At 41.0% G+C, this 23,732-nt stretch overlaps 1 protein-coding gene across 3 annotated transcripts in view; it reads left to right on the forward strand.

Moving 5' to 3' along the window:
- The window catches only part of kirrel1b (kirre like nephrin family adhesion molecule 1b), a 224,307-nt gene that overhangs the window by 193,453 nt on the left and 7,122 nt on the right, over positions 1 to 23,732 (forward strand). For 2 of the 3 annotated variants that reach the window (XM_079561018.1, XM_079561020.1), the window contains exons 8-12: positions 980 to 1,107; positions 4,612 to 4,738; positions 7,318 to 7,418; positions 15,686 to 15,902; positions 17,210 to 17,317. In XM_079561018.1, coding sequence (XP_079417144.1) covers positions 980 to 1,107; positions 4,612 to 4,738; positions 7,318 to 7,418; positions 15,686 to 15,902; positions 17,210 to 17,317 — 681 coding nt within the window. The remainder of the gene's footprint in view (positions 1 to 979; positions 1,108 to 4,611; positions 4,739 to 7,317; positions 7,419 to 15,685; positions 15,903 to 17,209; positions 17,318 to 23,732) is intronic. The other variant, XM_079561019.1, reaches the window with a different exon arrangement.

Raw genomic sequence — 23,732 nt, forward strand, 5'->3', positions numbered from 1 at the left:
ACCCTATGTCAAAAATCCTGAAATATCCCTTTAAACTGTCTGAGCCTGTTCTTATGCACACATTTTGTTAGCCAGATATGGGGAGGTGTATTTTTGTCCTTAGCATTTATATAATTTCTGTGGTTTCTTTATCATAACATCTTATAAGATGATGTGCATCCGACCCCACAGAAAGCAGAAACTTACCTGAATTTGAGTTAGCATTTAGCTCAGATTACACCTTTTTGGGATAAATTGTATCTAAAGTCAAATCTACAAAGGTCTGAACATTCATGAATGATTTCTAACAAGTCTTTGACCTCACTGGAATGTGGCCGATATGTGGACAACAGCTGAAAACATCTGGATTGTTCATAATTTGTGATGATTGATGGCTGATGCTAACGGATATAGGAAAAATACATTGAGCAGGCTAACAGACGCTGAAAAGCCGACTTACTGACTGTATGCATACTTTGGACCAAACGCCGCTTCTCCTTTGTATTTCTATGGGTTAGGTCCTCATCCAGATATTGGTTTTCATTACCCACTGCGAAAATAGCATTTTATGTGTCTAGCTGGTCTTTAGAAGCGTGTTTTGTATTGGCAATAGCAGAATCCAAGTGTTTTGCAGTGTGATGCCAAAGAGGCCAAAGATGACCAAAGAGGAACAGTCATATCAGTGAATGCTTAACGGTCCTTTTGTTTGATCCATGATCCTTTCTTGAGTTTAAAAACTTCCATCATGTCGACTCTAGTACCTCGTGACACTGACCAATATCAGCTCAAAGTATTTGACTGAATCTCATTCCTGTTTCCGAATGGTTTCAACAGAAGTCACCCCAGAGTGATCATGAGAAGAACTCCTCTCATGGAGCCGTACTTTTCATTGTAGCTTTAGTCAGTGTTTATTGAACTGGCATTGCTTCATTGAATACTGTATGTTTGCCTGCACAGTGGAATAACAGATTTCCTTCTTCTCTGTCTTTCTTTCCTGCAGTCGGTCCGATCCTGGTGGTGGAGCCGCGACCGGTCACTGTGGACGCAGACTCAGACGTCACACTCAACTGTAAATGGTCCGGAAACCCTCCGCTCACCCTCACATGGACCAAGAAGGGCTCCAGCATGGTACGACCCGGTTTTAGACCAGAGGGCAGTTTCATAAGCCTGACCCATCAGTGTCTTGGCTCCTAATCATGTCCTCATTCAGCTCACTGACCTGGCCCAAGTTTATCTGGGCTGAAGTTTATCTGGGCTGTAGTTACCACTGAAGTCTCAGAGAGAAAAGAGAGAAAGACAAGTAAAGTCATTGGCCAGCCTCAGACCAGTTTGGACTTTCTGCATGATAAACAGTTAGAGAGGATGGCGCGAAGTATCATAAAAGACACTGAGCATCCTTTGCATTCAGAGTTTCGATCACTTCCATCTGGGCGTAAGTTTTTGATGCCAATGAGCCATCCGTACAGTTTTAAGAAAAGTTTTGTTCCCGCTGCCCTATCCTTGATTAACAGGGATTAGGGAATAGGGATTTAATCGCCCCCGCCACGGCTTTTTATCTTTGTTACTGTCCAGTAGCTTAAAGCAGTACTAAGTAACTCTTGCCCCTAGAGGCCATAAGCGCAACTGCAGGTGTCGTAGGTGTAGTTGCAATTTTTTAACTTCTTAATTTTCTTGGAGAGTAAATACTACACTGACAGAAAAGGCGAAGGGAGAGGGATATTGTACATCCAATTTTTTTCACTCAAACTTGGCTGTAAATACTGTTTAAGTGGGGCTAGCCCACAGTTAGCTTTGCCCGTTAGCATGTTAGCTTCTTCGTCGTGATTCTATTAGTGTGTATTGGTGGCTCCGGTCCGGTGGCAGTCAAGTTGCAAGCCTGGTTTTCTGGCCAGAGACACCGGGGGGAGATGAAAGACCCTCCAATCATCCCATGAACACTTGTACTACCCCCACAGGGACTACGGAAAGGATTTATTAAGGTATTTGACTAGTTCTCAGAATTCCAAGACGAATTTACCCACGGGTGTAAATAAAGTAACCTAACCCTAACCATAGACCACCATTCATATCATGCATTAATGCAAGAAAAACAATCTATTCAGGCGTTAAAATGGCAGAACATCTTCCTTGTTGTTACTTGTTGACACAGTTATTGTGAAGTGCCTCCCGTTCTGCACCTACAGCCTGTCCAGCACCCACCAATCTCACAAGCCCACACCGGTTTATCATGTAGAATTTAGAAAACAGCCCACCTCCCGAAGCCTCATAAATGTTTGCTGAGCTGTAATGCCGGTGGTTAGCAGACTCCTGATCGTAAATGATTAATTCAGACCTAACAACTTTGGAAAAGGGCTGTAGGAGAAAGCCTTAATGGCGCCCGCTGACTAAATCAACATGTTTTATAAATTAAACATCGGCCCGGCCTCGTCACAGCAGCCCTCGCGGTCCAACACTTCAACACTCCCACCTCGCAGACCCGCGATCTCTCACCGAGCGCCGGATCATATCAGTATTCATGGCGTCTTCGGGTTTCTCTGGCACAGAAACGCTGAATAAAATAGCAGTGGCTAAAAGGTGAGGTGTTGCTGTTTTACAAATAGTTTTCCTGCCAAGTTCTGCGCGAGGCAAACATCCAGAAAGTGGAACAGTAGAAAGGGAAGTATTTATTATTAGTGACGGGGATTTATGGCTATTTAACGGGAGCTGAATCTTTGGGATTAGAGCCGTTCGGAAGACTGGCTTTGGATTGATTTTTTTAAGAAGACAGACAGAAAACTTGTGTTGTTTTCCACCAAGTTCACTCAGAGGTGCGGCTTTTGATTAGAATAACTAACGCGTGTTATAAAAATAAAGGATGCCACATGTTTTTGAATTGATGCAATAGCAAATACCTGTGGGATGATTAGGTCAATATCAATATTGGAAATGTAACACCCTTTTAGTAACACTTTACATTACGGGCCGGTAAGTCCTTGGTATTTACACTGGTAATTCTAGGTACTTATTGTGATACTTAAAGGATGCTATAGTGAGAATTACAAGTTGTGTACTTCTAGATTCAGTGGTAACTCTTAGTAATGAAGGTTGTACTCGTTTTCCCTAATACTGTTTTATGTTGTTTTATAGTCACACAATCCTAGAATTTATGTTTGTTTGTAGAAGTACCACATTTACTACCTATAAATTGCTGCTGTACTGTGTACTTGAATTACCAATAAGTACCATAGATGTATCACTGAAACTACTAGAAACTATCATTTAAAGTATCAAAGTACATAGAAGTATGACCTTCATTACTAAGAGTTACCACTGTATCTCTTAGTAATGAGAGATACAGTGGTAACTCTGTGTCTCCCTAACCCTAACCCCTAATGACTAGTAATTATGACTTTTAGTACCACAATAATAACCTAGAATTACCACTGTAAATACTAGTACTTACCACTGTAATTACACTGTAAGTACCACTGTAATTACACTGTAAGTACCACTGTCATTACTAGTAATTACCACTATATATACTAAGTACCACGGACTTACCGGCCCGTAATGTAAAGTGTTACCACTTTTTTAAAGGGGCTAGATGCAAGTTAGCCATTTTATACTCACTACTGCCACCTCAGGTCATGTGTGTAACTGCACCTTCTATATAAAGCTCGTGCATGACGGCAATTTGGACCTGAAGTGACACCTTTTTGAGTGACAGTGCAGGATTTTAGAGGCAGTTGTGGTGAACAGGTCTGAGCTCATTCAACACATTAGGACATAGTTGGAACATATAGGGGGAGGAAAATAGATAATTTTACCATTTTTAAACTCTGTGTAGTCCCTTTAACTAGTAGTAGCAGAACATTTATTGTCAGTGAGTGAAAATTCACAAGGACAACATTGACCACAGCGAACAGATCCAAACATTGACAACATGACTGTACTTATTTTTCTAAGAGAGCTCTTTAACAATGTTAAATGATTTACAACAAAGTATAAAATAATACTTTGAAGGGACTAGACGTAAGTTGGTCATTTTTATACTCACTACTGCCACCTCAGGTCTTGGGCATGACTGCAGGTTCTATATTAAGCTTGTGCATGACGGCACTTCAGACCCGGACTGAAAACTTTTTGAGTGACAGGATGGTGGTGAACAGGTCTGGGCTCATTCTACACATTAGGACACGGCTGGAACATGTAGAGGGAGGAAAATACTTAATTTTAACATGTTTCTCCCTATTTACTCCCTATAGTCCCTTTAAAGGTGCACTATGCAACTTTTGAAGTGAAAAAAAAAAAGATCTTAATGTTTATATTTGACCTTGTAGTGACCCAGTGGCTTTATGAGTGTAGCGTTGCACCTTTGCTTTCCCTCACAATGGGATCTGTGAGGCTCCAGAATTAATTGTTTTGGGGTTTCTGGACAGTTTCTTGTACAAACCCATAAAAACAACTGATCCTGGAGTGTCATAAAGGCCACTGTGAGGGAAAGCAAAGGTGCCATGCTGCAAACCAGGACAAACATAAACTTGCAGCGCCTGTCACATGATAAAGATCAGTGGTTCTCAAATGGTCTGGGGTCAGAACCCGCAATCCCGTTTTACACTGAAAAGACTGCACGATTTCCTCTGTTTTGTGCAGGTCCTGAGCAACAATAACCAGCTGTACCTGAAGTCGGTGAGCCAGGCGGACGCGGGGCAGTACGTGTGCAAGGCCATCGTGCCGCGGATCGGAGTCGGAGAGACCGAGGTCACGCTCACTGTCAATGGTACGTCACCGCAGTTTCACCAAGGAATCAAAACTATGTGTCCAGATGTCCACCCTCGACCCTTACTCCTCATTTACTACATACAGTACCACACTAGACTGTCAGAGATGGTACTTTTTACTGCAAAACCACGCAATTAAAATCTTTTTATTGTGAGACAGAGCTGGCATTATGGCTCCAAGCATAAATAAAAGTGCAGGGAATGGTTTAAAGTGCTCTTGAACAGAGTTGAATGTTTGAATGCATTCACTGTATAAATGCCATCTTGTCTTAGAAATAGCTTCAAAGCAGATTTATTCTGTCTCTTTTCAAGTGAAGTTGAATTAGTTCATTTTAAGTGAATTTATACTTGTTCCAAGGGCAATCTTATTTCAAGACAGTCCAAGCCTGCCAAAAAATCAGCATCAATGGTCTGATTCAAGCACTTTTTTAAGCTATTGATGAGAGATAAGATGGTATTTGTATTTGAAAAAGCTTTGGACACCCCTGATTTAAAAACTAAAACTAAAGGTCAGCAGCTCATGTCTGTGCAGGCTCTCACTCGTACAGGTGTTACCCATCCTCAATGAAGGTTCTTGAGTCGTCTTCTGTACTCTGTAGTTGAAGTGTCGAATGTTTCGCATCTCATCCAAAAGGCTTCGTCAGTGCACTGAGGTTCAGCTCAGCCCGCTGCCCAAATAAGATTGAAGGAGAACTCTTCCATGAACCGGAATGGAGGACTTCGATTTGATCTTTCTCCAGTGTACAGGAACTTGCTTACTGTATCTCGAGGGCTCAGTCATGTTAATGAGGCTGAAACTCAGCCCAGGACAGATCAACAGGCAGGTTATTAGCGGTGATCAGCTGAGATTAGGGGTGAGTTAGGTCGTTAGGACTTAGAATTACAAAGATTACAAAGATTTTGACCTTTAAGGGAGAATAACTCTTAATAGAGGGGAGGGACTGAGCAAAGCTGAACTCCTCTCTGTGGTCTTTATCTGAACCTCTGTGCACTGACAAAGCCTTTTGGATGAGAGGCGAAATGTTTGACACTTCAACAACAGAGTACAGAAGACGACTCAAGAACCTTCATTGAAGTCAGCAGCTAATGTTAGCCACTTTTCACTGTTATGGGTTATATACAAGTTACTTACTTTACTTGAATCTTTAGTGAAGGGACAATGTACAGAGACATTAAAGAGACTAGATGAAAGTTGGTCATTTTATGCTCACTACTGCCACCACAGGTCTTAAGAGTAACTGCAGGTTCTATATTAAGCTTGTGCATGACGGCCCTTCGGATCCGAATTAACATTTTTGAGGGACAGTGCAGGATTTTCGAGGCAGTTGTGGTGAACAGGTCTGAGCTCATTCTACACATGGACATGGCTGGAACATGTAGGGGGCAAATACTTAGTTTTTACATTTTTAAACTCTGTATAGTCCCTTTAAGCTCAAAGAGACAGAGATGTACTGCACCAGATTATAGCTTAATAGCTATTTTCCCTGGTTACATCAAAATAAATAACAATATACAGCATGACCATTCATCATTCTAACAGTCAAGCACATGGTCAATCACATAACACATTACCAATTACACTACATTTCATTCTGCATCAGTCCAATCGCCATTCCTATTTACAGACATATTAAAATACATTAGAATAATTCAGTGCTGCCCCCAGTGGTTCACAATCAATAAGCACAAGTGGTATATTCATGAAAAATATACAAAACGTGAAAAGCTGTTTTCATTCGTGTCGTGTTTAGTTCAAAGACCTGTCTGTTCTCCTCTTACTCTCGAAATGCATTGTGGTCTGTATTGACCCGTGCACTGACCACTACTTTTCAGAATGCATTGTGGGAAATGATATAGTGCGTGACCATGATATAGTGCCCTATGGAACAGTGTGGACATTCAGACACAGCCCAGACAAATTTCGGTATATTTAAGCCCCTTTATATGACATTAGGCTTGTAAGGTTTTATTCTTTCTCTGCGACTCGGTGTGAAGTGTTTGTGGCCCACAGCGTACGTGATCTCGCCGGTTCCTTCGCCCGTAACACGAGCGCGCAGTCGCCTGACATTTGCAGCTGGGAGCATGTTATTGTGATCTACAGTGGGGTTATATGAGCTCCGCTTCGTGATAAATGCTGCTGCGTATACAGTGGGAGCGATCTGGCCTGATTAATTTTGTCCCTATTCTGACCCCGTGCTTCAGGCTCATTTCTCAGGCCCAAACCGGAGCCAAAGCAAATATGTCAAGCGCTGAACTTTCCTACCGAGGAGCGCAGCGATTTATACTTTATAAATCCTACCTCGGTCTATAAAGAAACAGGCAACGAAGCGAATAGATTTCTGCAAATTAGTTCTGTTTTGTGTGCTGGAGAACGAGGAAGTTCATCTATAAACTATTTAAATATAGACTTCATTGTCCCAGTTTGAAGAACCGAGGGTAAAGAGAGAGATGTAAAAATAGCACGAAGCTCAAAGAATACATTTGTAAGTACGGACTTCTTCCAATCCATTCTCTCTGTCGTTGTTTCTCACCTGTTTTCTGTCTTTTGTGTTCTTCTTCTTCTTCTTCTGCGGGCCAGGTCCTCCCATCATCTCCAGTGAGTCGGTGCAGTACGCCGTTCGCGGGGAGAGAGGGGAGATCAAGTGCTACATCGCCAGCACCCCTCCGCCAGATAAGATCGTAAGTACAAACTATACATTTACAACTGGGACAATACAAGTTTGCTTTGTGGCGGGCCAATTTTCCTCCTTATCTAAAAATCTGGGCCCAAAGTAAAGCACTAACTTCTACACCCCAGCTCTGCACATCACTTGATCTCTAGTAGCATTTTTCATAATCTTCTTTTGGGCCCGAGGTTCTATGCAGGAGAATCGGCTTTTGCCCCTGGGCCGGACGTTTCCAAACCCTGATTTTTACACAGTCCTAATATAAATACCCTAGGCTGTAGTTGGACACACTTTCTTCCAGCGGGGGGACACTCGGTTTCATTTTGTTTATTTGACCTTTTTAACTAGAATAGACCCACTGAGATTTCCCAATTTCTTCATGAATAGAATAGAAAAAACGTTATAGGGCTCCTCTAGCATCCGGGTAATTTCAGTGTGCCGCAGATGTGGAGGTGAAAACAGTGCCGGGATCAGACAGCGTTTTTGAGATTTGAGATTGTGTTCGATAGATACTTTTTCTCAGTAAATGTTGCCTAAAAGCTTTTATTTTGTTGGAAGTACAACTTCAATCTTGTAAATCACGGTACAACCCCCGTGATTCTCCTGCTCCAGACTTCACACTAAGGCAGTGTTAATTTCGTCAACTAAAATATTTAGTCTTAATTTCAGTCAAAGTGATATTTTTGACGACTAAAATTGGACTAAAACTAAATTAAACGTTCCTTATGAGACTAAAACTATGACTAACATGTCCAGATATTTTAGTCGACGAAAATAAGACTAAATAAAAATTAAAAGGAGAGACTAAAATCATCCAAACTTCTATTGACAGTCTGAAAGAGCCTCAGATCATTTAAATTCACTGCCAAATGAACAGGTTTGTGCTTGAAAAGTTTTTTTTGACTAAATCTTGACTAAAATTAAACTACATTTTAGTCAAAAGACTAAAACTAAAATAGAATATGTTGTCAAAATTAACACTGCACTGAGGAGAGGGTTTTGATGTTGATCTGCTGTTCTATTTTTCCTCCTCATATGACGTTGTGTGTTCCTCCCAAAAAATATTAAACTTTGGTTTGCGAAAGAGCACTTGGATGCTCCTCCAGCACTACTGGAAAAATATTCAGTGGACTGTTGGACCCAAAGTTGAATAGTTTGGGAGGAACACACAACGTCATGTGAGGAGGAAGAATGGAACAGCAGATCAACATCAAAACCCTCTCCTCACTGTGAAGTCTGGAGCAGGAGAATCATGTTGTGGGGCTGTTTTGTTGCCTCAGGGCCTGGACAACTTGCTATCATCAGTGGAAAAATGAATTCACAAGTTTATCACGATATTTTGCTGAAAAAACGGAGACTTTGAGAACAGCATGGAATAAGTAAGTGAACCCCTGTATTAAATATATGGCTGATCCTTCTTATATGCAGATTAGATGCTCACAATGATCAGGATGAATCTTTGACCAGTCCTCTTTACAAAACTGCTGCAGTTCAGCGAGATTCAGGGGGTGTTTGGGTGGTATTACTTAGAGCAGACCCTGTTTACTCATTCTTGTGATTTCAATAAAGATCAGACCACATTTAGTGACCAATTTAGGCAGAAATGTGAGAAATTCCACGAGATGTACTCCCATGATGATTATTGAGCTTGATTAAAGTAGAGTTTCAGATTGTTTTAGTGGAAGGAAAAAACAGAGAAGACACAGGGAAAACGAGGACAGAAAAGCCATATTTGGTGTCGGATAAAACCTTGTGCTTTTTGCTGATGTTTTCATGGTTAACAACTCATATCCTCACAGTAATAAAGTCTCTGGTTTGGTTCCAGTTCTCCTAATAGATGATGGACAGGTTTCCCCCGTCAATATGTAGAATAGACCTGTAACTATGACCACTTTGATGACATTATTGGGAAGATCTACCAAAATGTCACTGGTTTTAACATGATTATTTTAACTCGGTGCGACGCTAAAAGGCCGATCGTATCCGCTCTGAGTCTTTCCCACTCATTCCGCTGTACCGCGCTGAAGTCATAACCAGGGTTTCTTGAAGTAGTTTGCGTTTTTGCTCCGTATAGTGCTTAAGCAGCAGACTGGAAACTGGCAGCGACGGTGGTAAGTGCAGAACGGGCACTTTTTTAAGAACCCTCCGAGAGCTGCACTTGATCAGAGCCGCACTAAAACACCGGGACTTCTGCTCGTAAAGAGAGAGAAGTCTGAAAAGTGGAAATGGAGATATGTGCAGCGCTGGGGGCGATGGATGAAGTACTCGAAATCTATACTCAAATGAAAATGGTGGCACTTCAAAATCGAGTTGGAAAACTAAGATGTAAAATGGCTGCTTCAGAGTTAAAATCACTGCCTTTGCCGCTACATCGACTTAATAATGGCATCTACGAGGCTGCATTCGTTAAAGCATCATTGCAATTACTACTTTATTATGATACTTATGTTCCCTCAGAGTTTATAGGTTCAAGCCGGTATAAACAGTCAGAGGAATGATCCGGTCAGCGCACTTCATATTGTTCTGAAGTGTGGTCCTCCACTGCTCAGAAAGATCTAGCAAAGCTACAAGTGGTTCAGAACAAGGCAGCGAGACTTGTCCTTGGATGCTCAATTAAAACTAACAGATAACAGAGAGCACATGTATGTTCTACTCTGTCATGGCTCAATCTAAGTCAAAGAATACAAGTCACATTGGGCACCTTAATATAATATATATATATATATATATATATATATATATATAGTCAAAATGCCTGTTTATATATTTAATCAAATTGTCCTGTTAAACTGTGTGCATAAGCATAATACTAGAATGGCGTCCAATGGTCATATATAACACATCATCCTAAAACTAATTTCATGAAGAAAACAGTTCTCTTTAGAGCTATATCTACCTGGAACCGTATTCCAGTTGGAATTCGTGAACTTAGAAATAAGGTACTATTCAAAAATAATCTGAAGCGTCATGTTTGTGAGTGAGTTTGCTCCTAAAAGTATTATGAATGTTTACATTTATGTACATTTTAAGCCAAATATATATACATGTTATTATATTTGTTTTTAAAATACTGCATAGACATATTTTTGTATGAACATGTAAAAGCTGTTTGTAATGGACCCAGGAAGACTAGCTGAGCTTATTGCTCTCAGCTAATGGGATCCATATAAATAAACAAATGCTAAAGTTTTGTCAGGATCTGAACTTAAGTTAACTTAAGCGAATTTGCTACGTTTGTATGAGGCAGCAGTCTCAGCAGGGGGCACCCCGAGGTGACACCAGGCCCGCTCGGAGACATAGTCCCAAGTGCGTGTCCTGGCCTTGTCCCTTGTCCATAGTCACCTCAGCTGCTCCTTTCGACGTGAAGGAGCAGCGACTCTACTCCAAGCTCCTCCCTGATAACTGAGCTCCTCACCCGAAGGGTCCAGCTAACCTCATGACCATTGGTTGAGGTGGGAACGTGGATCGATCGGTAAATCGAGAGCTTTGCCCTGGACTCAGCTCCCTCCTCACCACAACGCGTTCATAAAACAGCAGTGCAGTTTTTTGTTGCATTTTTGTCACTTTTTTGCCACCGTTCTTCCATACTGAGATATGTTCTTACCTGAGCTTAGACGAGTTGATCTGTACCTGTCTGGTCTTTGTGCCCGTGGAGGAGCTTGGTCACTTCTAACGTCACCGCGTTTGGAGCCATAGGAATGCATTGGGAGAGGCCAAATGCTAACAACATCTTTGGTTGTTGTGCATGACTGAGGGCATGCACAAAGACCAGACAGGTACGCATCAACTTGTCTAAGCTCAGGTAAGAACATATCTCATATGGAAAAACAGTGGCCTGTTCCTTTAACCGATACAAGAGATTTTCTTCATAATGGCTGCTGTGAGTGAAAACATGAATGGTCTCTTTTCTCCAGTGTCAAATCAATAAAGTCTGATCTTTTCTTGCAAACAAGATGTTGCAGATCAATTACATCTATTAATAAGCTAATGGAAAACATCACACAAAGATCAGTGGACTTTTCTACACTAATTATCCTTGGGGAATGACAGGCTTTAGGTTGCATTAATATACTCACTAAAAATGATTTGTGCGTTACAAATGTGCATTCATAAACTAAAAAAAAACACCTGGCCGCTCCAGCAGTGGACATTTTGCTTTATTAGGTGAAACAGTCATAGTTTCTGTACCAGCTTGGATTAGTTGCCTCTAGCATTAGCATACTGTCGCTAGCCGCAGCATTTTGCACTGAAAAACACATTTGCAGAGGTTAAAACTAACTCGGCGATTAAATTCTCCAGGTTCTGCTCTTCAAAATGACAGAAAAAAAATTGTGTTTTTAAAGCGGTGAGAGACTAAACAGGTATCAGTTCAGTGTCAGATATTTGTAGCTGATACCTGATATTGTCATTTTGCCAGTATCAGCTCCGATATCCGATTCCAGCTTGTGTGTTATTTTAGGATGTGATTATGCACTTTTAGAACAAAGGTTTACTGTCATTTATACGCCTGAGAGTTGACAGTATCTACTATCGTTACAGTCAATAATAGGGCTGCTCGATTATTGAAAAAATATTAATCATTATTTTGGTCATAATCGAAATCATGATTATTCAAACGATTATTTGTTGCCTCTAAAAAAAAGTCTTTATTTTATTTAGATATTTATTAATCAAAAAATCTATGCTGAATATTTTCTGTTTTCTGAACAGTCATAAAAGTACAAATGATTTCAAGTTTGCCTCGATTAAGGAGAGGTCTCTGTTTCACACCTGCCCCCTGCTGGCCAGCCCTCACACCTGCGCAAGCAAACTGAGCAGCGCGGCCTGATGACATCATCACAAATCGCTGTTTGTTTTTCTTCATGTCAGGCAAAAGCATGAGCCATGGCACGAGAAATGCGAAGGGAAAATATTCCCAGCGCAATGAAATGCTTTTTTTTCCGATTATGCTAATTTTGTAATCGTTTAGTGTAATAATCGAAATTGTAATCGAATTTCGATTCATTGCACAGCCCTACTCAATAATATCGTTTATCGCGGTACTTTCCTGCCTCAATATATTGAACTTCAAATTTGTTATCGTGACAAACCTACGCACCACCGATAATGGACCAGCCGCCTCTGGATATTAAAGGGATATTTCAGGATTTTTGACATAGGGCCTCATTTCCTAGTTATCCAGAGTGTTGCTGATTTTGTAATTTATGCAGTTCTTCTGTTTGGAGAGTTTTGTGGTGCTAGGCTAGTGCAAGGCTAGCGCATGTCTATGGTATCAGCTAGCCTGCATTAAAAACAGTCTGACCCGCTCCACGGAGCACCTGAGGCAAATCACTTATAACACCAGACTAACCATATAAATGTCTGTGTCTACAGAATAATTTTAACCATTTTGCATTTAAAATAACTTATATTTGAGCAGCATCAGCTTCGTGGTTGTATAAGCTACGCAGTGGCGGAGTGATCTGCTAGAAAATAGTCCCTCAAAATGCGATCATTCATGTGATGCAAGGTCAGTTATATTCCAAAAATTATTCTATGGACACAGACATTTATATGGTTAGTCTGGTGTTATAAGTGATTTGCCTCAGGTGCTCTGTGGAGCGGGTCAGACTGTTTATAAGGCAGGCTAGCTGATACCATAGAAATGCGCTAGCCTTGCATTAGCCTAGCACCACGTAGCTCTTCAAATATAAGAACTGCATGAATTACAAAAAAAAATATCTCCAGAAATCAGCAACACTCTGGATAACTAGGAAATGAGGCCCTATGTCAAAAATCCTGATATAACCCTGTAATGTTAAACCAAAATAGAATCTACATTTTGACAGAGATACCGCCATTTAATTCTTGGCTCTGCACACCGCCCCCCGTTTTAAACTATAGGCTCTTTAGAATGAAAGCAATCCTTGAAAAATGAGAAGAATCTTATGTGTATATGCATGAGAAAACATTTTATATTCTAAAAATGCCATTAAGAATAAACTCGCCCTCGTTCCTTTTTCCGCGTATGAAGCTGTAACGAATTGTCAAAAACACAAACCGGGCTAAATGTCCCGTTTGTGCTGCACACAAATCAGGGCGTTTGGAGGCTGCGGCGCCGCGGAGCTGCAGGCGTTAAACAGGATCTGACATTACAGCACACACACGACGCCTTATGAAATATGGAGACAGCGCTTGTAAAGAGGAGATGAGAAAAGAGCAGAAAAAAAACGATTTGCGGAGAAGCCGAGAGAGGCGGGCGTCACGTTACGAGGAAAACTCAAAACATTGCTCCGAAAACCGGTTTAAGAGGCGCATTAGCCGAGCACAAAGCACCCTATGTATATTTGATAATCCAGGGTTCATTTTTAATAAGCCCAAATTGAGACCTCAGCACATTTTAAGTGGAGAAAGCTGTTAGGTTTTATTGCAGGTGTAGCGTTAATGCAGCCGCGGCTCCTCTGAGGTTTACCCAGGCTCGTGTGAGTACATTAAGCTTGGTACTAAACGGGACGATATGAATGAAATCAGCAGAATGAGCTCCCACAGGAACAAAAATTACACATAACTTACAGTAATGGACGTGGAGACCTGATGTCATAGTGTTTCATCTCAGGAAAGTTAGACGAGTGGCTCAGAAATGCAGACGCTATCGGATTTGTCAACTACAACAACTAATCGAGCAGGAGTAACATGAGCATTTTTTATTTTTTTTGATTGAAACCTACTTTGTTTTTCAAGCTGGGGCATGTAGTGTTTTATACATGAACATCTGGCAGTGGCAACATTCACCATTTCCTATTATAGTACTGTTCACAGCCAGGCCAGATTGGTCGAAATAACCGGTAGATTAATTGACTATCAAAATAATCTTTAGTTGCAGTGTGTGTATGTGTGTGTGTGTGTGTGTGTACTTGTATTTGTACTTGTACTTGTACTTTCTACTTGTTCTTACTACAGAGTGAGGACATTTTTGTAAAATTAGGACATTTTGGGTGGTCCTCACTTGTTTGAAGGACTGTTTGAGGGTCAAGATGTGGTTTTAGGGTTAGGGTAAGAATTGGGTTTAGATTAGGTTTGGGGTTAGGGTTAGGGGCTCTAACCTTAGGGTTAGGGTCTGGGTAATACATTATACCTATGAGTGTCCTCACTAAGATGGAAGTGTGTGTGTGCGTGTGTGTGTTCTTGTACTTACAACTTTGAGAGGACCAGTTTATGTTTTTAAGCAACAGAGTGAGGACATTTTTGTAAAATGAGGACATTTTAGGTGGTCCTCACTTATTTGAAGGACTGTTTTAGGGTCAAGATGTGGTTTTAGGGTTAGAATTGGGTTTAGGTTAGGTTTAGGGTTAAGGTTTTGTTTGGGGTTAGTGTAGTCACTATTTGAGTTATGTGAGTTTGTGAACCAATATTAAGGTTCGTTGTACAGTCCGTGCTGGTAACAAAGTGTTTTTCTATCTTCAAAAGCAAAACACCTCATCAAATTTGAAGAGACATTTGGACAGTCAAACTTAGAGAAAGTCCTACCTGGAGGTGGCAGCAGAGAGCTGAGGGTCGTAATCTTAATGGAAACGGCTTTGGTTTGTCCACATCACGAGGTGAACATGAGGCGCAGTGAACTGAATCAGATTCAATCAACAGCAGCGATGTAGCGACCTCTTGTGGTCACAAAAGACCACTAACTAACTAACTAAGTAACTAACTTAGTTACTTTTAAAATCAAGCAAAAAGTAGCTGTGGCAACACACAAGAATACTTTGTAAACCAAGGAATTCATGTGAGAAAGTCGTCTACAAACCGCTGACCTACTGCATTTCTCATCAGCTCCGTAAAACACAGCAAGTTTGACTTCTTTTATTCATAAGTAAGAAAAGGCTGGTATTGAAACAGCTGAATGAAGTGTGGGCTTCATAACAATCAGCTAAAGGCATAAAAACAAATGATTGCCGCTCCCCTTCGTGTTAACAGGTCAAATGTTTCCTCATCTCGGAAACTCGGATTTCAAAAGTGTTTCCCAGTTTTCGGGATGAGGAGGCGTTCATGTTCATGTGCAATTTTCTACTCGACAACTGGTGTTTACCGTAATTACCGGAGCACATGAAGGCGGCATAATCCTAAACGCACCGCCTGATTTAAACGCTTGTGACCGAAATCCCTGCACCTGTCCCAAAACCAGGGCTTCTGCAGGCCTGGATATCGAAGCTCAGACTCTATATTTGTGGTTCTTTGTTTTCAAATGATAAATGGCTTGTCCAGGTGATGAATGGAAGGTAAAGGTGAGGTTTGTGCTTTCTGCTGTAGGTGTGGGCGTGGAAGGAGAACGTGTGGGAGAAGGAGAAGGGCACCCTGATGGAGCGCTACACGGTGGAGCAGAGCAAGCCCCCGACACAAGGGGGCGCCGTGCTGTCCACGCTCACCATCAACAACGTGATGGAGTCGGACTTCCACTCCCCGTACAACTGCACGGCCTGGAACGCCTTCGGGCCCGGGACCATGATCATCACGCTGGAGGAGAGGGGTGAGAGAGAGAACACAATAACGCACTGCGGAGCTAGTTTATACCGAAACATCTTAGAGTAAAAAAAACTAACCTCATCATGCACTCCCTCATCTTTCCCACTAATATTGACATGTTTGGTATCTAAGTGTAGCAGGAAAGGCTGTGACCGAGATGACACCGTAATCCATATATGGTCATTTTTTTTCTGGGAGACAGCAGCGGCTAAAGACAGGAGAATATACAGCCAAATGTGCAGACAGTTTAGGACATGTTTTTTTTTTCAATGAGGTTTTCTTTACAGTCACTCACTCTAATATCGAAACTTGGGTATCTCCTATAGACTGAAAACTTTCCAGTCTTGGACTGGACAGGGGGTGTTATTATGATATCTATTTCCTGCCTCATTTATTGTGCTTTTGAACTGCTGCCAAAAAACAAGTTGAAACTTTTTTTTTTTTTCCAGAATTTTTCACAAATAACGAATTACTTATTCAAAAACTGAGCAAGGTTTCCATAATGTAACTTTGAAAGATATCTTTGTAACGAATATATGATCCAAATAAAACCATACATTTAAACCTGGCCCTTTCCCACTATTTAGATTTCTTTACTGAAAATGTGGGCAATTTATTAAGTGTCTTCTTGTCGCATGTAATGTCTCATATTCATATCAGTGAGAGCCATTAATATCTTTCAAAATGTTTTTCCTTCTGTTCGCCTAGCGTCTACTAGCCCAGGGGTGTCAGATATATGGCTCGTGGGCCTGAAACGGCCCAAGAGATGATTTAATCCGGCCCCTGCCTGTGTCACAAGTTAAGGAACTTGTGACACAGGCTTGTAAAGTGCAATACAAGTGTAAGCCGTTGTTATTAATGAAGCTGCAGTTAAATTGGGGCTTTGACCAAATCACAGATTATTATTATTCATTTATTGGAAACATTTTCTCTATTATATGCGGCCCCCGACCCAAAATGAGTTTGACACCCCTCGTCTAGCCTTACAATAAAGAACACTTAACCCACCCCAGGGCAGCTGTGGCAAGACACTTCACCCGACTTGCCTCCAGTGTCGAATGACTGAGAGAGTGAATGGGTGATTGGTTCCTTACTGTAAAGCGCTTTGGGCCTGATAAAGGTAGAAAAGAGTCATATAAGATCAGTCCATTTACCATTAACCAAAATTAAGAGCAAAGTAAACCGTCCAGTAAAGCGTTATATCAAAACCAATGCCATGTTGTGAAAATACAGCAGATAAATGACACTGACTCACACAAACATGATATTGAGTTTGGCATCGCCGTGTAACTTGTCCCTCTCTCTCCTCAGAAACCGTCCCGGTGGGCATCATCGCCGGCGGGACAGTGGGCTCCTCTCTGCTGCTCATCCTGTTGCTGCTGGCTCTGGGCTTCTTCCTGTACCGCCAGAGGAAAGGCAGTGAGTGCAGCGTCTCTTTCATACGCCCTTATAAATAAATGAACCCCCTTAACAGTGCTACGCCGTCCAAATATGGTCATTTTCTTTGTGGGAGACACCACAGGGCGGGGATCTTTTCCAGAAGCCCTTTTTCTCAAAATAGTTTTTTTTATTACACTCTTTGCAAAAACATCAGGTGATTAGGGAAACTTTTTAAATGTTTTAAAATCCCCTCTGAACAAATCTTTATAACTAATATGTTAATGAAACCATAAATTTAAACTTGGCTCGATCAATTACTTTGATTTCGTGTCAGAGTCAGAAACTATCAGCATCTTTGGAAGTTTTTCTGCATAAAAAGTCTGTTTTATCCGAAAACATCAAATGGAAGGAAACTCACAACACATTTGTCTTTAATAATCTTCAGCAAAGGTGTCAGATTGATTTGTTTTTTCCGCTTGTTCACTTGCTGTGCCTTCACTTCAGCTCTGTTTGTTGAGTTGAACAACAATCGTTTTAAAGCTACTGTTTGAATTAATTGGAAGACGCTTCTGAAGGTCCTTAATTCAGTCAGCCTGGTTAGGGGCAAGAAGTTTCTTGAATCTCCTTAAAAATGTCTTCAATTGGTTCAATGGGTTCAATGGGTTCAATTTGTTACATACAATTAAGTTAAGATGATTTTTACTTAAAGGGATATTTCAGGATTTTTGACATAGGGCCTCATTTCCTAGTTATCCAGAGTGTTGCTGATTTCTGGAGATATGTATTTTTGTAATTCATGCAGTTCTTATATTTGAACAGTTTCGTGGCGCTAGGCTTGTGCTAGGCTAGTGCAATGCTATGGTATCAGCTAGCCTGCATTGAAAACAGTCTGACGCGCTCCACAGTGCACCTGAGGCAAATCACTTATAACACCAGACTAACCATATAAATGTTTGTGTTCCCATGGACAGATCGAAACAGTTTTGATTTTAACGTTTTGTTAAATGGTTAAAATCGGTCCAAGGACGACGGAGAAACATCCTGTTAAAGTCTTCAATCCGAGAACCAGACTGTTTAAATGCACACGCAGTGATTAGTGAAAGAGATCGATAACACGCGGTGTTTCAGAACGTGTCAACAATGTTGTTGTTGAAAATTGACTTGAAACAAATATATTTAGGCATTTGCCTCTTCCCATAGCGCTAGTGCCTGAGGAGAGAGGAGTTAGTCAGAAAGGAAAGCGTTTCATAATACACTAATTATCTCCGAATCTAGAAACAAATCTGTGATTCTGATCCAAATTAGCCTGTGTTTAGCTCAGATGTCTCAGGAACTGAGGCACGTAGAATTAAACTGTTTTCACCTACGGAGAGTTTAGAGTCTCACCTTTCAAATGAGCCATAGCATGTGTCCATAGGTATAACATAGAATACGCTGTGGTGCTACAAATATCATGAATAATGGTCTGGATTGTTGGCTCTCAACAGCTAAATCCTCAAAACAGCGCGGCCTCAATGTGTTAAGTTGGTTTTCTGATTCTTTTTCAGTTGGAATAAAACAGCCGGTATCTAAATATTAAGGCTGTATCCGAATGTCCACACTATTCCCTATATAGTGCACTATATAGTGCTCACGCCATTTTGTAGGGGTCTCCGAATGTCCAGAGAGAAAAAAGTAGTGCACTCGAAATTTCCCACAATGCATCTGGAAAAGTAGTGAGCATCGATGGTCACTAAACGGGTCAATATAGACCACAATGCATTGCGAGAGTCGGAGAAGAGCCTGACAGCGACAGGTCTTTGAACTAAACAACACGACTGAATGAAATCAGCTGTTTCAGTCGTGTGTTGCGTATTTCTCATGAATAAACGACCAAAATATAACCGGTTACGGTGAAAAGATGCTAACGCTAGCTGCTTACCTTTAGCTTGCGCTGTTAAATGACCGACAGCGTCCTCTGGAATAATCCAAGCCATTCACGTAAAATCCATGTGAAGTAAAAGCGTATCTGTCTCGCATTAATCCATAAATATTCCACTGTCTTCATGAGTCTGGTTGGTCTTTATCGCAGAATTACATTATTCCAGGAGTTTCGCGAACTTTTAGCAGATGTAGTGCACTCAATCTGCTGGCGCTTCGGACACCTGCCTGTGACCTACTTTGGCGTCTCCGAGCTCACGCTGGGGTGACTTTTCTTTTCTTTTTTTTTTTTTGCTTTTTTGTGATGATAGTAACGCCTGTAAAAATGACAAAACAGTCGTTCTGTTTCATAAAATAAACATTTGTAACAATAAATAAATTCAGATTAAAAAAAAAAAAAAAAACATATCTGCACGCCGCAGCGCGCGTGACGTCACGCAGCGCGGAGAAAGTAGTGGGCTTGTGTCCGAATCGCCAACAGAATCGGTGACTATATAGTCGACTATATAGTGCGGGCCTATGTAGTGAATGAGGGGTTAGGGGATAGTGTGGACATTCGGATACAGCCTAAGCGTTTTTTTTTTTTCTTTTTAAGTTGGAGTAAAGCAGCTTTTTTAAGTTAGAGTCAAACAGCCAGTATCTGAATATTAAGTTGGTTTTCTGTTCTTTAGTTTAAGATAAGATAAGATAAGATAAGATAAGATAAGATAAGATAAGATAAGATAAGATAAGATAAGATAAGATAAGATAAGATAAGATAAGATAAGATAAGATAAGATAAGATAAGATAAGATAAGATAAGATAAGATAAGATAAGATAAGATGATACTTTATTGATCTCACAGATGGAGAAATTGCATTCGATGAGAGAGCATCCGGCAGCAGCACCCATTCACTGCGCACCACTCTTAATGTATCAGTCTGTTAATCATTATAAGATCAGTTAAATATACTTAATTTTATTGTGTTACCAATTGAAGCATGTATTTTTTAAAAAGTAGTTTCACCCAAAAACTTTTTTCAGCGCGCTTTATTCCGTCTTTGTGCCGTTTGACAAGTTCATTTAGGCCTGAAAACAAAGCCCTGTATTTTCCAGTACAGGCATGTGTCCATTTGTTTCCTCTGAGCCCAGTGTCTGTCTGTCAAAGCGCATTAGCTCGGCGGAACGACACGAGCCGCTCGCGTTCAAATGGAGCCTTATAAATATGAATATGCATCATCCTCTCGACGCCCACACGCTGTCTCCCTTTCATTGAGCTCACATCAAAACCAGTGGTAATGTTTTTAATAAATCGTTCTTCTGTGCTGCTGCCAAATAGGAACAGAGGAGCACCGGCAGAGGAGGAAAATAGAGCGTTTAAAATCAGGCCCTGTCGTTATCCAGGCAGTCTCCGATGTATTTTACTAATGTGGGATTATACAGTGACAGATGCCCCGGCTACGAGAGGGACATCTTTACAAACACTGCCTCTTTTCTTTTTTTTTTGTTGACAGTTTTATTCTCGGTTTTCAATAAAGAAGGCATTCTGTGGTTGCCTTTTCGAAGAGTTTATCGATATGGCTAAAATTGAGTCCTTAGGCAAGACACTTCACCCGTCTCGCTTGCCTCATATCATTGTGTTTATCAATTTAGGGCAGTTGTGGCCACGAAAACAACGGGTAAAGTGGGAAATGGGCGAGAAAAAAGGCTCATAAGTTTTCAGAAATGCCTAATATTCTGAAAAAGTCTAATATTCAAGAATCCAAATTTAAGGCCTACTTGGTCTTAAATCCATGGTAAACTGGTCTTAATTAACGTTCAACGACCCAATTATTTGCGCATAATTTAGTTTAAAAAGTAGACAAGACCGCTGCCACAAACAACGCGTAAACTCACCGGTAGTTGAGTGAGGCAGAAGGACTCTCCTTCATTTTTTGGGGCAGATAAAGCTCCGATTGAAGTCAATCGTATACAAGATTTCTAAAATGTTCCTTACCAGCCTGGTTTCATTTATTGTAGCTAACCCAGCGTCATCACAGGAGTAATATCTAGCTGTAGAAAGTTTTAAAACATTAGAAACCAGGCTTTACAGTTTACTTAGTACGTGTATAAAGTGCAACTAGCTTGTTTTGCCACCCACATATGGAGGTAGGCTACTACAGCAATGGCGGGCAGTGTCGCCCCCTAGTGTCTTGGTCTCAAAGCAGAGCAAACGGCAGCCATTGCTCGTACGACGGTTACTTTGTACGATCACTGTACGATCTAAGACCTGCGATTTCGAGCTACATCCCAAGGTTTTCCCCATGACAAGTGATCGTTCATTATTCAACCATGACAGCTTAGGTTTAGGGTTAGAGATTTTTTTTTTTCAATTATACATAATATGTGTTATTTGAATTTTGTGAAAATTGTGTTGACAGAAGAGCTCACAGCCTATATACCAATATGATGCCTCATTTGAAAGCCAAGACCTTCTCGTTTCTAAAACTATGTGTGAGATCTGTGTGGTTGAAACACAACTTACATCACATTTGCCGAACTGGAGCCACCAATACACACTAATGGAATCACGAAGAAGAAGCTATAGGCTAACGGGCAAAGCTAACTGCGGGCTAGCGTCACTTTAAACAGTATTTACAGCCAAGTTTGAGTGAAAAAAAATATTTCCATTGTGTAATTGGATGCACAATATCCCTCTCTCCCTTCGCCTTTTCTGTCAGGGTAGTATTTACTCTCCAAGACAATGAATAAGTAAAAAAATCGCAACTTGCTACGACACCTGCAGTTGCGCTTATGGCCTCTAGGGGCAAGAGTTACTTAGTACTGCTTTAAGTGGGTTTGTGCTTTCTACTATTGAATACTTTACTTTCACTCAAGTAATGAAATCAATACCTCAGAATGTCGACACATAAATCTTAGCATTTTGCTGCACTGACACAGACCAATCCTCGACCTAAAACGCCGCTCTACAGCAAACAGCACAACTTTGGCAATCAATTATGAATTCCTCGATGTTTTTTTTTTTTTCCCCCAACAGCCCACGGCAAGTCAATTAACATTTAGTAAAAAAACACACACACAGCCTGGCTCCCTGGCGCCGCGGCTTAAGAAGCGCTTTCCACGGACTCACTGGGATGAAGCGCGAGGGGAAAGACAATGAAGGTGACTGGCGTCGTTCCCGGGGGATTGCAGCGAGAGAGAGAGAGGGAGTGAGCAGTAGATTTTCTGCCGCGGAGCTGATAACGCTGTCACCGAACAGATACGGCTTTTGGAAAGAGAGACTCCGCAAACACAGGCAGAGCGCGAGATAAGCCCCGGCTCGTTTGAAATATCGCACTTTTAAGGTTTTTCTGTTTTTGTGAGGGAACAGAGAGAAGACGGTTACTCACGTTGGCAGTTTAATCAACGGTTTTAGTGTGTTTGGGAATGGAGTAATGGTACCAGAAGTAGTATTTGTAAATATCGTGAAGGGGTGGTGGTGGTATCAGAGTATTGCACATTCAAACCAACATTGTGATTTCATGTTATCAGATCCAATGGAATAAAATTGGGCAAATAGATTGTGTAAACACTGTAAAGGCGACAGACAGATGACTTTAGATTGAGGCGTCTCCTTGGGGACTAGGGCTAAGAGTTCCATAAGATTAAAATTAAGGTGATTTATTGGTTATTTAACAGCTGCACAAGAAAATGTGTCCTGTTTTGCATATTTTAGATATAGACGGCATCTCTGGAATTGCACTTAGGCCCATATGGTCATGTTCAAAACAGCCAGAGGGAAAACAAAGAGAAAACAAAAAATGAACTTTCTCCCTTTACTCCACCATTACATCAACAAAGGCAGAATTGTGAATGTATACATTTTTCTACTAGACAAAGATACAGAGACATGGCGAGGAGCAAAGTGGTTCAACAGCCCATACAAACCAGTTTATTTGTAGAGCACAATTCAAGGCAAGGCAATTCAAAGTGCTTCACAGTTGCATAAAATTACTAGAAAAAAAAAAGTTAAAATCAATAAAACATCAACATGAAATTAATCAATTACAGTAAAAAGCAGGAGCGCAGATAAAATACTTTCAGTCATATTACACGGGCAAAAAGAACTGTTTTCAGCCTGGATTTGAACATTGTCAGAGTTGAGGCCTGTCTCACATCCTCATGAAGACTGTTCCAGATTTTAGCTTTAGCCTCACCGTGTTTAGTCCTGACTCTGGGAACCACCAGGAGACCCCTCCCTGAAGTTCTCAGGGCCCGAGATGGTTCATACGGCTCTAACATGTCAGAGATGGACTTTGGTGCGAAACCAAGAAAAGACTTGTAACAAGCAGAGCTGTTTTAAAGTCTATTCTCTGAGTGACAGGAAATCAGTGCAGAGACCGGAGCACTGGACTAATATGGTCGTATTTCCTGGTTCTTGTTCTGCAGCTTTAACAGTGAGCAGGCCGTTACAGTAGTCTAACCTTCTGTAGACAAACACATGGATAAGTCTTTCTAAGTCTGGTTTTGACACTATTCCTCTGATCTTAGCCATGTTTTTCAGATGGTAAAAAG

The sequence above is a fragment of the Gobius niger genome (genome assembly GCF_951799975.1).
Source record: "Gobius niger genome assembly, chromosome: 8".
Taxonomy (NCBI): Eukaryota; Metazoa; Chordata; class Actinopteri; order Gobiiformes; family Gobiidae; genus Gobius; species Gobius niger.